At 37.6% G+C, this 12,957-nt stretch overlaps 2 protein-coding genes across 11 annotated transcripts in view; one reads left to right on the top strand and one right to left on the bottom strand.

The window, feature by feature from the left end:
• LOC139982453 (uncharacterized) overlaps positions 1 to 12,957 on the bottom strand; it is a 564,762-nt gene that overhangs the window by 321,343 nt on the left and 230,462 nt on the right. The window lies entirely within an intron of this gene.
• LOC139983738 (uncharacterized) overlaps positions 747 to 12,957 on the top strand; it is a 28,271-nt gene continuing 16,060 nt past the window's right edge. The window contains exons 1-7 of the mRNA XM_071997468.1: positions 747 to 813; positions 1,477 to 1,740; positions 2,331 to 3,859; positions 4,969 to 5,186; positions 6,004 to 6,080; positions 6,615 to 6,667; positions 7,168 to 7,287. Of these exons, the coding sequence (XP_071853569.1) occupies positions 747 to 813; positions 1,477 to 1,740; positions 2,331 to 3,859; positions 4,969 to 5,186; positions 6,004 to 6,080; positions 6,615 to 6,667; positions 7,168 to 7,287 (2,328 nt within the window). The remainder of the gene's footprint in view (positions 814 to 1,476; positions 1,741 to 2,330; positions 3,860 to 4,968; positions 5,187 to 6,003; positions 6,081 to 6,614; positions 6,668 to 7,167; positions 7,288 to 12,957) is intronic.

The raw sequence follows: 12,957 nt of genomic DNA, 5'->3' as shown, positions 1-12,957 counted from the left end.
TCGCTGTACTACGAAAAGCTTGCCGCCTAAGTCAAATGCACAATGTTCTAAATTTGCTTTATTGTACTGGTGCATATCTCTGCGTGACGGTGCAGGACCATACCATAACACTCCTTTCTTATACAGAATACAAACGATGATGTACAATATGCATGCAAAATCAGAACATGTGCAAAAAAAAAAAAAAAACACAGATTGAACTATCTCCACCGAATGAAGATGGGAAGGGTCAATGTCGGATTGTTGTGTACGCCACTGCTTAAATCTTGCTTAATAAGACACCATTCACTCTGCTGGAGTGAGATTAGGTGGGAAGTGTCATCAAAAAGTGTAGCTCGTCAATTTAAACGCGAATTGATGAAAGTTTCCACGGTTTGAAAATCTGGCCTAGGTCGTCGGGGTCCAATGTTAGTTGATCCAACGTGAAATCCATACTAGCTTTAAAGTGCGGCGTTTCATTGTTGTTGAAGTTTGAGCAAACTCAGGTACTATTTCACTTGTAAGCTTAAACACAAGTCTGTACGAAAGTTAAATATGCTAGTATACAGTAAACATTATTTAACTTGACATTAATAAATACACATACAACATATCATTGGTGAGCCTCACTAAATGCCACCAGTTACTAAATCAAATACCCGTATAACGACAGTTGTCTATGCAGTCTACCTAGAGCTCATATGACAGTAAATTGCTTTGCCTTAATATTGTTTACAGTGTGAAAAAACAACACAGAACACACCAAAATGGCTGCTAAATTTGGTGTTACTGAAAATATATCGGGTGAAGACAATGCCAGAAAGTTTTTATCCTGTGAAATAATGTTATATAAACTTTATCTTATGTATAATCTCTTTTGTAAAGTTCATAAGTTAATTGGTCCAGAAATGAACATCTGTTGAGTTTTATGGTTGTTTCGGCATAATGTTAGCTATATCATATCGTAGTACCGTTTCTGATCATCACTTATCTCCACTACATTCATCCTACGTAGCAAAGAAACTCAACAAAATATTTAAATCGTGCATTTCTTTATATTATGCATCAAATTTATTCTCATTTAACCATAATACACCTTTATAATTGATAAACTATTTAGAAAAGATCATTTTGTCAAATGTTAGTGTTCACATTCTGTAAGACTGGAACAGTCAATATATAGACCCATATTTGTTTTACCTAGAAAAAAAGGTAATGTCAAGTACGTATATGTACATGTAATGACTAGTGCATCTCATTTTTGTAATTGGATTGTTCTGCTGGCGTTACAATAAAGTGTAATTACAATAATGGAATCTTTCCCATATGGGGTCGTTAATCAATTTCATATCTGCTACATAAAAGTCACGTCTGGGTTTCTATTTTGCTTTAATCAAATTCAATAGATTTGAGTATGGATAAATGATTGGTATTAAAACATAATTAATCTAAAAGTTTGAAGCTGGGCCGTAAATGTTTTTTAAATTCTCATTACAGGCTTTGGAAGGTTTAAAGTTGGTTTAGCCGATATCTTGACGACCGATATTATCCTCAGCCTTGCGACGTTCTTTATGTTTTCTCCTGCTAAGATCGACGAAATAAGAAATGCTAAAGGCAACCCTGGAAACCTTATGATCTCTCTGATGGAAGAGAGGGGTCAAATAAATCCGCATGACATCTCGCCATTGTTAAATGCTCTTGCTAGTTTAAAACTCTATGGCTTAGTGAGCAAAACAAGGCAGATATTTCTTCGGGCTGAAGGTGTGGTATTCTCAAAATGCATCTGTAAATGCAAGTTAGCGGATAACCTAAATAGTAGGATCGATCTCGATTCCGTGGAAATTGAATCATCCAACATTATTCACAATCTTTCAGGCAGTAAAACCATGTTTGAAAGAAAGTTTCCTATAAAGTTGGGTTATCTAATGATATTTGCTATAAGTTTGAAATTATATCAAGATTTTCGCCAGCAATGTATCTCTAATTTAATGTTTCTTGGCACAATAACTGTTTTATTAGCATACGTCATAGCCTTACAAAACCTAGCATAACAGAATATTGATGGAAAGCTGCCATGTTTAAATTATATTTCATGCAATGTTTGATTAGTTTTAAGATTTTAAAGTAACTTCGATATTGTTTATGTTATCTTACAATATGCGTATTAACCATTTAAGTAAATAAACACATTTTTGTTTCGAAAGCCATGCTGTTATAAAATATTTTAGATTGTCAAACGACTAAATGTGTTATTTGACTTAGGTTTGATATATTCGACGAACACAATTTGCATTGCAAAAAAAAAACCGTATATGTTTTACATCTTTTTTATATTTCTTTCTGTTCTTTAGATAAAGCTAACATACTGATACGTGGACTCAGAATGAAATATGCGTTATGGTACAACAAAATCCAACCGATACCGTATATACGAGATAAAATATTCTGTGTGGACGAAATCTTCATTGATAGTGGTGTTGAAATTGTGAAGATGTCAACTTCGATGGGGGCTTCGATTCTGAAAGGACCTTTAGAAAAAATACAGTTAAAATCATTCCGAGATATATTTGATAACAATATCGTTACGGCTACGCGAATTATATTAGAAGGAGATCCAGGCTACGGAAAATCGACCTGCACTCTGCAAGCTGCCTATGACTGGTGTCATTCGAAAGGTGTTTCTCCCCTTAAAAATATCGATATTTTTATTTTATTGCCTTTAAGGCTTCTTGGAAGTATTTCATCAATATATGAAGCTATCCGTTTGGTCCTCATGCCTGCTGACTTGGAAATAACAAACGACCAAATAAAAGAAATACTAAGTAGCTACTCCTCAGGTGTGATCGTATTAGATGGATATGATGAATACCCTGATAAGGATAGTGGTAATGAAACTGACGTCATCAAAATTATTAAAGGTGATATGTTTGCTAAGTTTAGGGTGATAATATCCACACGATCGTCTTCCATGCCTAAGTATGTTAATCCTGCTGCAGTTATTGTCAGGTTGACCGGTTTCGATGAGAAATGCATGGATGAGTACATTAGACGAGCAGTTGTGGGTGATGACGTGGAAGCAGGGAAGAAGATCAAGAATCTACTCAACAGTAGTCCAGTGATCAATGATATTTGTCAGGTTCCATTATTTTGCGTAATGTTTGCTCACATAGTAAACGATGACAGTATTCCAATCAGATTTAGTTCTGTGACAAGTTTTTTTAAGTACGTGATGACCTCTTTCTATAGCCACATGTGGAAAAAAAAGAAGGAATCTACCAATCATCACAAAATCATTCCCGACTACTCACACCTAAATAAGCTAGCATTTGATGGACTCACGGGTAAAAACCAAAAAATTGTTTGGCCAAAAGAAATGTTCATAGAGAAAGTTGGATCCAGTTGCTGCGAAGAACTTTGTGAAATTGGGGTTCTGGTTGAGGAGGAAATTCTAGTAATAAACGAAACTCCAGGTACTAGTGTTTCTGATCTTGTCAAATGCACCACAGTTGTATATTTCTACCACAAGCTTTTCGTCGAATGGTATGCAGCAAACTACTTATCAGAATATGCGGGACGATTCTTCAGTTTCTGGCTAAGCTATATACTGGAAGAAATTAATCCTGTTGATCTCCAATTTGTTTTCCGTTTCGCATGTGGGCTAAACAGGAGAGCTTCGGATAGGATCATCAGATACCTCAAAGGTCTTCCAGATGGACAGTCATTCGCATCACTTTGTTTCTTTGAACAGTCAGGTGAACCGGATGAGGTTTCCAAGATTGTGAAGGATCTATGCTCTGGTGGCATGACAATAAAGTCTACTGACAGCAGGCTACTACAGAGATCAAATCTACAACTCCTGGAAATAGCATCAAAGCAAGGGGTGGGTTACAAATGCGATTGCTGAGTTCATTTTTCATTTTCCAGTATCCACATGCAAACGTAGTCAGGGGCTTATTAATTGATTCAGAAAGTATTTATAAGAACAATATGGAGAAACCATTTGATCACAAAAAAATCATTTCCAAATAAAATTAAGTTTGCCATTCCCCAGAAAGGTACACCTAATGCTTTACTCTCACGTTATAATTATTATCGTTGACTAAAAAGCTGCTCATCTTAGTTTCTTTCAAATCCGAAAGCTTGCTTAAAAGTGATTGGATCATTTACTTTTAAATAGTCGTTTTAAATACGAAACTAAAATACTGCTTTGTTGTATCGAGAATGTAACCAAAGTTGAGGTCGGTGTTATTCCTCTAATCACATAGCAATAGATCAAGGTTCTTGGTGGAATACAAAGTAAATTCATTGTTAACGAAATATTCTACACAACCTAACGTTTTTGTTGAACTGTATCTGAGAATAGGTCATAAAATGATTCGGCTATAACGTATTAGTCGTATTAGGAAAAAAGTGGACAAAACTACATGATCTATACGTAAAATATATCCAATAACTACGCTTATGCAGGGATGGGTCCCTCTACTAAAGTTCCAAAAAGGCAAATTACAGAATTTATTTTGGATTTCTTACTTCGACTTCACTCTGAAATAAAACCTTCCTCATTGTGCCAATTACTCAACCATAATCTTTAACACGCTGCAAACATACTACAGGGTAGTTGCAAGTCCAATAACATTCAAACAGGCACACAGGCTAGCCATTCAGAAAAATAGTATCCTGTAATATACTATGATTTCCCACCTGTTGACTTGGTTGTTAGTAGGAGGTCTGTCAACATGGGGGGGGGGGGATGGCTCATTAGCTACAGTTCCGGGCTCCCGATTAATTAGTCGGAGATGGAAGAAGTGGGATTACAGGTAATATATTGCCACTTGCTACAAATATAAGTTTAAATGATGAGCTCATAATGGACCCTGTGACATTTTCCATATGACCCCGCTTAGCTCTCCATGGAAGTATCAACGTGAAATATTTCATTAGATTTTGTAAATAAACACGATTTCAATCATGTTTGCTTTGTTCTTTTAGATTCAGATTAATTTCTTAGAACTAAACAACTGTTTCAAGGAGTGCGAGGATAATACAATTGTGCTCCATTCTGGACTCACTTTGACTAACCTATCAACAGTTGAAAGGATACACGTAGTGTTGGATAAGGTAGAAGAGATATCAAGGGTACTTTCAGAGGAAGAAGTCAATAAGATATTTCGATATGGATTAGGTTGTACGGCCTTAAAGGAGTTGTCGTAAGTCAAGTATCATCATTGTTTTCCAATACCACGCTACTGTAGAGGAAAACACAAAGTTATGTTCTTATTTTTATGCTCAATTTATAATTTCTTTTCAGAATAGAATGAATAACGGAAATCCTTATGCTAAATTATTTCCAATGTTGTTGTTTCGAATAACATTTTCTTGGACTGGTACGTCATAAGACATAAAGTTTTTGATCAATCGGAAATGAACAGTCTAGTTCCCAAGAGGAGGCAAGGGCACGTGTAAGGGTGACTGTTGTTGGGTTATTTGTGATATGTAATTGTAATGTTTTGGATACTGTTATTGCCATTTCACGTCGGAACTCACGGGTGTAAACATTATGTAAATGTTTTGATCACACGCACAGACAGTGATCTAAAATTCAAACGATAACGAATCCCTGACGTTACCAACTCTTCCAACCTATATGTATTGTAACATCAAAACGACATTTACTGTAGATGGATTATAAATGTGAGAAAAATGCAGAAGGGCTTATGGATTACAACTTACACGTCGGGTGGCTTCCAATTTAACACCCTAACTCAAACTTGGAATGTTTCAATTTAGAAAGTAATTTTCATATGGGACAACCGTAGATTGATCTTGCATGAAAAACCCACCTTACTATGACCCGGCCGTGCATCGAACTTGGAACCTCCCGATTACTAAGCATCATTGCTTTAAATGCTACCGTCTTTATCCACTCGCCCACATCACCGGTTTAAATAATTACCTACAAATTTTCGTTGCAAATAACATATTCTAGTCACCTCTTTTGATATATTTCGTCTTTCTACTTCATAGGTTTGAAGACTGTTTGCTGCCTCTGTCCTTCTCCTTGGACTCAATTCCAGAAGAAATAAGATCAAGGAACGTTAAAAGTAATCTATTTAGTAAATATTCATTTAGTGTTCATTTAAAGTGGTCTTCCTAGGAATATAGACTTTCAATACATGTTTACTGGAACTGTGTGATATATTTGCTGACAGAAAGCACAACAAACATAGTACTGTGAATCTTCAGCAATCATTAGAAAGGAGTAATAAATATAGCAAACTGTTCTGGCTGGAGGAGTGTTAACATTGTACAAGATTTACCACAAACGGATATCGCATAAAAGAATATGATTGTTTGAGCATTGTGTTTGTTTGTTCCCATTGTAATATTTTACAGATATCAACTGCTCTCGTGTTGCAAGAAATGTAAATTATAGCAAAGTTATATATGAGCATATTACCCTTGTCTTTAGACCAGGCATAAAACATAAATAGTGAGCCTCAAGCCAAATGTTATCATTATTTTGTAATTCATAAGGTGAAGCATTCAATGATTCATTTCAATGATTGATCAATCAAACGTAGTTTTGTTGTTTCTACTGTTTAACCGTTCTTTGTATTAACATTTTCTTATTTTAGTATTTTGGTGCAGATATGGTTACAGACTGAATCTTCAATCCGGTGTTTGGGAAGTACGTCTGTTTTATATTTCTTTTACTCTGTACTTGCCATTTACAGAGTTATATTGTTTAATTGTTCTTTGCTTGTTTCCTAGTTGTGATTGTTAGGGGGGTTTTTTTGTTTTTTTTGTGTACACCATGTTCTATATAAAATAGTATTCAGACTAAAATCATTGCATATAACATACTTATTGCATATAACTGCATAATTACATATACTTGCATATAAAGTACACTTAAAATGTTTACATATCTTTGAAAAGGTCATCTATGCTATTGTTATCTTAAGTTTGGCAATATTTAATATAATTATGAAGGATCAGCAACAAGTAGCCACTTTATGATCATCAGAATAAAGGAACATACATATACGTAATGTGTGTGTTCTTACACACTTCCTCGTTGAGTACATTTTCATAGTTACTACAGATTATAACCTCTAATGAAACGAATTATTGTTTGACTAAAGTTTATTAAAACGGACGTGTCTTTACTCGTTTATTTATCACCAGGTTGATGATTTGGATACTCTTACGGCGTTATGTTCAAATGACGTATACATTTACGGCAGTATTAGTCCCCTGCTACAGAGATACGCAATAAAACTACTGGAGAACGCATCAAACTATGAAGTGAGTCAGTAACCTGATAATATGACATATGAACGTTTGCTATCAAGTGTCCCTTTGTTACTTTAAAATTAGTAACCAAACTATAAAGTTAAATTCCAGCGCATATCGTGCTGTCATCAGTCAGTAACAAATCTGGATATGTTCAATCAGGATACTGCGATAACAGGTGTTTGTAAGTATGATTATACTGACTACTTACTTGATGGAATGCATATGAAATGACAATACATTAAGTTGTAAGAAACTTTAATTAGAACCGTAACAACGCAAATCTACATGCGAATATCTTAGGCTGATAACTACCCAGTTAGTGTATTATATCAACTTCGGAATATAACATCTAAACACAAGCTGCTTAACAGGTTATGATACAGTCTGGCGTTCCGTAATTATAACATAATGTAATGTAATTTAAAATAAAAAATAAAACTGTTAACACACTGCTTATCTACTAGACAGGCTTTGTAGGAGAATAGGAGAATGTGTAAAAGTAAGTTGGCCTGACGTTTCGATCCTAGCAGGATCTTCTTCAAAGGCTAACTGACAAGTAACAGTAACAGAAGAGACAAAAACATGCACAAAATACAGACAGGTTAATGTGCATGGTGAACACAAAGAGATGGGTGAAAGGGGATTAGTAGACAAGGGATGGAGAGAAGAAAGAAAGTAACCAACAAGGGAAGAGGAGAGGTAGGAGATAGACAGTGGAGGGACAACGAGAGGGTTCAGGGAAGGGGTTAGGAAATAAACTGGAGAAGGAAAAAGACAGAAAGGTGTGGAGAGAAAAGAGTGGAAGAGAGCTACGAGAAGAGGAGTGAAAGGGGGAGGGGGACAAGTGGAGAAGGAAGGGGGAAACAGAAGAAAAGTTACTCATGTCCTTCTTGAATGTTGAGCCCATGAGGTTGAATGGTGCAAAGGCCTTGCATTCACAGCCTCTATCTGCTGATTAGTACTAGGTCAGGACGGCTACCTAAGGATGCAATCCCCTGTAGGGACATGTCGTTAATGGTATGGTTGGGAAGGTTAAAGTGTACTCCATCTAGAGTCTCAGTCTTCATGGTGTTGACTGTGGATCTGTGACCATAGATTCGCTTATTGTGGGTGGTTTTGGTTTAGCCAACATACTGGATGCCGCAAACTCTACAAGAGATATATGATATTAGTGGTTGTGCAAGTGATGTGACCCTTAGTCTTGTGTGTGAGTTGCATGATGTGGCTGGTGATGGAATTCGGATCAACAATGTGGTGGCTGCAGATGATGCATCTCGAAGTACAATTACATTTGAAAGTACCATGCTGAATGGGTGTAGGGTTAGAAGTTAGAGGTGGAACAGCAGCACGCACAATAATGATAGACCATGATAGGTTTTTCAGGGACGGCTCGTTGGAGTCTACCTGAATTGAGTAGAATGTTGTGGTATTTAGAGGTGCTTTTCTGAGGAGGAGGAGGAAGAAGATTTGGGTGGAAAGTAACAACCAGGGGGGCCTGCTGTTACAATCTTGTCCCTTTTTCTTCACTGCCAAAGTAGATGATGTAGAAAGGGAGCGGACTCTCTGCATGGCTTCATGGCACTATGGCACTATGGCCCCTGGCAGTAATGTATTTTTCCAAAGCATCTATATGGCTAATGAAAGAGGAATTGTTAGAGCAAATGCGACAAAGACGAAGTGCTTGACTGTAGTCAATTACAGACTTGCAGTGACGGGATGGCAACTTGAAGAATGGAGATACTGGTGTGTGTCTGTGGCTTGGTGCATAAGTCTGTAGAGAGAGAACCGTGTTCCTTGCGAACAGTCACATAGAGAAAGTTTACCTGTTGGTGGGAGAAATTAAAGGTGAATTTGATTGTGCTGTGTAAAAAAAAAATGATGTGATTGGTGAAGGTGAGCAGGCTATTCTCATCACTGGTCCAAACGATGTGTTTCATTCTTAGTTTTTGGAAGAGCATTATCGGGCATGTTAGATGATGTCGCGCTAGGTCATATGTGCATCAACTCCCTCCCTTCATCCCACCTTTGGGTGGTTAGTTTTCATATTGAATGTACCTGTAATAAATACCATAGCTATATGTACTCAGCTCAGAAATTTGTGTCACATATAACTAACTATCATTATCTCGGAGGGAAGTGCTTACCACAAAGTCGCATCTAAGTTCCGTTCCTTCGACTTCACGATAATTGCATTTGAAGACTAACACAACCACGGCATTATGTACGTTATATTATTATAAGTTGTTTCATAAACTTAACTGTGTATGTCTGAATATGTACTGTAGAGTACGTTCCGTGCCCGTTTTGATCGAGTCCGAAGAAAGTGTGATACGCAACTTTCGGGTAAGTTTCGTCAATATTTTCAAAGTCTTATGTCCTTTAAGTGTTACAGATCTAGTTTCATGACAGTTCATTCAATCAACTCGCACTGCCTACATGTAGCGTACAGCCGGCATGTGTTACGTTTTAACTGTTCCTTTGCAGGCCTAGTACCAGTTATTTGAACAAGGCAGTAATAATCCTGAAGTCTCATAGTACTACTTAATCGGAAATAAATCTTTCTCAAGTGAATCATTTCAGGCGAATTGTATGCCTTCTTATATTTTAATTCAATCTCGACTAGGCTATTGTCACTGTTTGCTTGTAACATATTTAGCCTGTAGTATAACCAAGTTACACAGCAGCATATATTCCTTATCCTGGGTGTAGATTATGAAGGAACATGAAAGGTCCGATATAGTTATATGTATAATATCCCATGCTAAATAAAGAACACAGAAGTGGCAAGTTAGCATTGCTGCAGGTTTTTATTTTCCGGCACAAAGTGTAGTATGGACAGTATCTGTACTGCAAAAAGGTGAAGCCTGTGCAGTGGAGAAAGAAGAAACGCAGTTTTCACAGAGGGAGACACCTTATGCATTGATATTGTGCTCCACCATTCTTATTTCATCCATTTTCCGCTTCAACTAGAGTCCAATCAGCAAGAAAGAGGTGGGAAAAAGCCATCAACAGGAAAACTCCATAAAATGCAAACTGGCAGCCTATTTTGGATGATAGAGTATTTCAAGAACAGAGAACCAACTGCAGACAGGGGCGTAGCGAGCGGGGGGTGTGGGGGGTGTCACACCCCGCCCCCTCCAATAATTTGGTCGCTGTCGGCAAATTTTGGGTCTGTCGGCAAAAGGAGAAAAGGTGAAGAGAGCGGAAGGGGAAGAAAGAAGGAAAGCTGCATAGAGAGAAGGAGAACGGGAGCTTCTACCGTGCCAAATTTGACCTAAAATATGCACCAGATTGCATCTAAGGACGTTTCAAAACTAAAAATTTTCCAAAGGGAAGGGGTAGACCCCTCCCCTTAGACCCCTCCCCCATTTCAGTCACCACTTCCAGATCCGTCAGCAAATCAAATTTGACTTAAAATATACACCAGATTGCATCCAAGGACGTTTCAAAACTAAACATTTTCCAAAAGGGAGGGGGACACCCCCTCCCCTTAGACCCCTCCCCCATTTCAGTCACCACTTCCAGATCCGTCGGCAAATCAAATTTGACTTAAAATATACACCAGATTGCATCTAAGGACGTTTCAAAACTAAACATTTTCCAAAAGGGAGGGGGACACCCCCTCCCCTTAGACCCCTCCCCCATTTCAGTCACCACTTCCAGATCCGTCGGCAAATCAAATTCTCCACACCCCCCCCCCCCCAACAAAAACCCCTTCGCTACGTCCCTGACTGCAGAGAATCCAGATCCAACAGAATGTTTGGGGTATTCCTTATCTTTATAAACCAAAAAAGTCGACACACCCATTTGGCTAAGACATGGAGAGCAAAGAAAGTGGAAATCTTCCCAAAATGAAAAAAAAAACAAATAGCAAAGGAAACTGAAATCAAGAAGTGAATTTTGTATTGCTGTTTTGAACTGCGCTTAGCACTCACCATGTATTTCATAACCTCCATATATTTAAATGCAGCATAACGTGTTCTTAAAGATTATCAACACATGGATGGATTCCTTTCGGCAGCTCTAGCTGTCCCTTTCTGGTTCCTTAACAATGCAAAACATCTTAACTTGTAAACTCTTGGCTGGTCAGATTGTAAGCATCATAAATACTGTTAAGCTTCTTGTAGCAAATGCACCGAAGTGGATGATGACTTCCTCATAAACATGAAGGGTGGGGTGGGGGGGGGGTGGAGTGCTTCAGACCTAGGTATAACTCAGCAATCTAATTGCTTTTTTTTCTGTTGATATTTTTTTGATATTATCATAGTTGTTCACCATCAGAGACGACTTATTGTTGCCACAATGGAAATTTCACCAACTAGCAAAGATCATTACCAATGACCAAAGGATGAATCAGTACCCATTTTAAACGAGCAATTGGTCGTATAACGTTATTCAAGATTTGACAGAAACTTTACTAATCGCAATTATTCCTTTGATATATAACACCAAAGCAGTTTTGCCGCCCAGTCAAATCTACATCTATATTTTTCGATGAAATATTCAACAACCATGTCAAACAGACCTACTAACTGTAAATAGTTTGTTTATCATACATCTTTCTTTTGATTGCCAAATCACCAAACTTTGCATTTCGAAGAGTAAAATCAATGTCAAGTGCATTGAAAATAGCAACGCTACATTGTTTATTACATGTGTTGCTTTAAGGTTTGTTTACAGTATTTGAAACATGCACAAAAGCAGATTATGAAAAGAATTATAAAATTTACCTAAAATGACGGTACAACTCACCAATATCATGAGAATTGAGTATTTATCTCTGTGTGTGTTAATGATATCTCACAAAAAATTAATTTCCTGCATAACTGTAGATACTACATTAGACATTGAGTACTGCACTGCTCCTTGATCACCCGGTGGCATTTCAAGACAATTTACTATTTTCCTCAGTTAAACTGTGAAAGAAAAATAAAATAATATTGATACCATACTGTCCCAGTGTGCCTCTATATTCCGCCTCGCATGTTTTTAACCCAGTCTCCATGGTTGTTATCCCATCAACCATTCTCATCAGACCTGTATGGAACTTCTACCCGCTAGGATCATTTAGAACAACTAAAAACCTAAAGATAAAAATATATATCCATCCATGCATCCACCCACCCACCCGCCCCAATGAGGTGCTCATCAGTAAGTCTCACATCTCTACCGAAATAGTTGTTCTGGACCGTCACATTGTTTTTACAAGAACCACAATTGGTCAGTTTGAGTGAGCAATGGGTACACGGAAGCCCATAGATAGACGGGATGGCATACCAGGAAATTGATCTCTATATCTCAAATTAAGTATATATTGCCATTCGCTGACACCACTTCATTTCCCGGTATATTTAATGACCATGATCATCCGTCTTTTCCCAACTTGTTCAGTTTGACGGCAAGCCTAAGCCTAAGCCCAGTTGGGGCCCATCTTGAGCTAAGGTTGAAGTGACGCCCACCTCTACGGCGGCAATCAACAGCAAGGAGGTGTTTGATCATATTAAGTCTTGTACATTGATTGCAGATGGGCTATTAGGCAGGATGAGAACAAACGTTGTTACCTTGCACCTCGTACCTGCATCTCCTTTAGGAGGGGTGATACTAAACTTAACACACCCCATAACCCAATGCCTCAGTGAGTCCAAACTCACGAAGGGGTTGGGTATTTCGTAAGATAGT

Source organism: Apostichopus japonicus, chromosome 16, assembly GCF_037975245.1.
Source record: "Apostichopus japonicus isolate 1M-3 chromosome 16, ASM3797524v1, whole genome shotgun sequence".
In the NCBI taxonomy this organism is placed as follows: Eukaryota; Metazoa; Echinodermata; class Holothuroidea; order Aspidochirotida; family Stichopodidae; genus Apostichopus; species Apostichopus japonicus.
The sequence above is the reverse complement of the archived record's forward strand: the minus strand, read 5'-3'. Positions and strand labels throughout refer to the sequence as shown.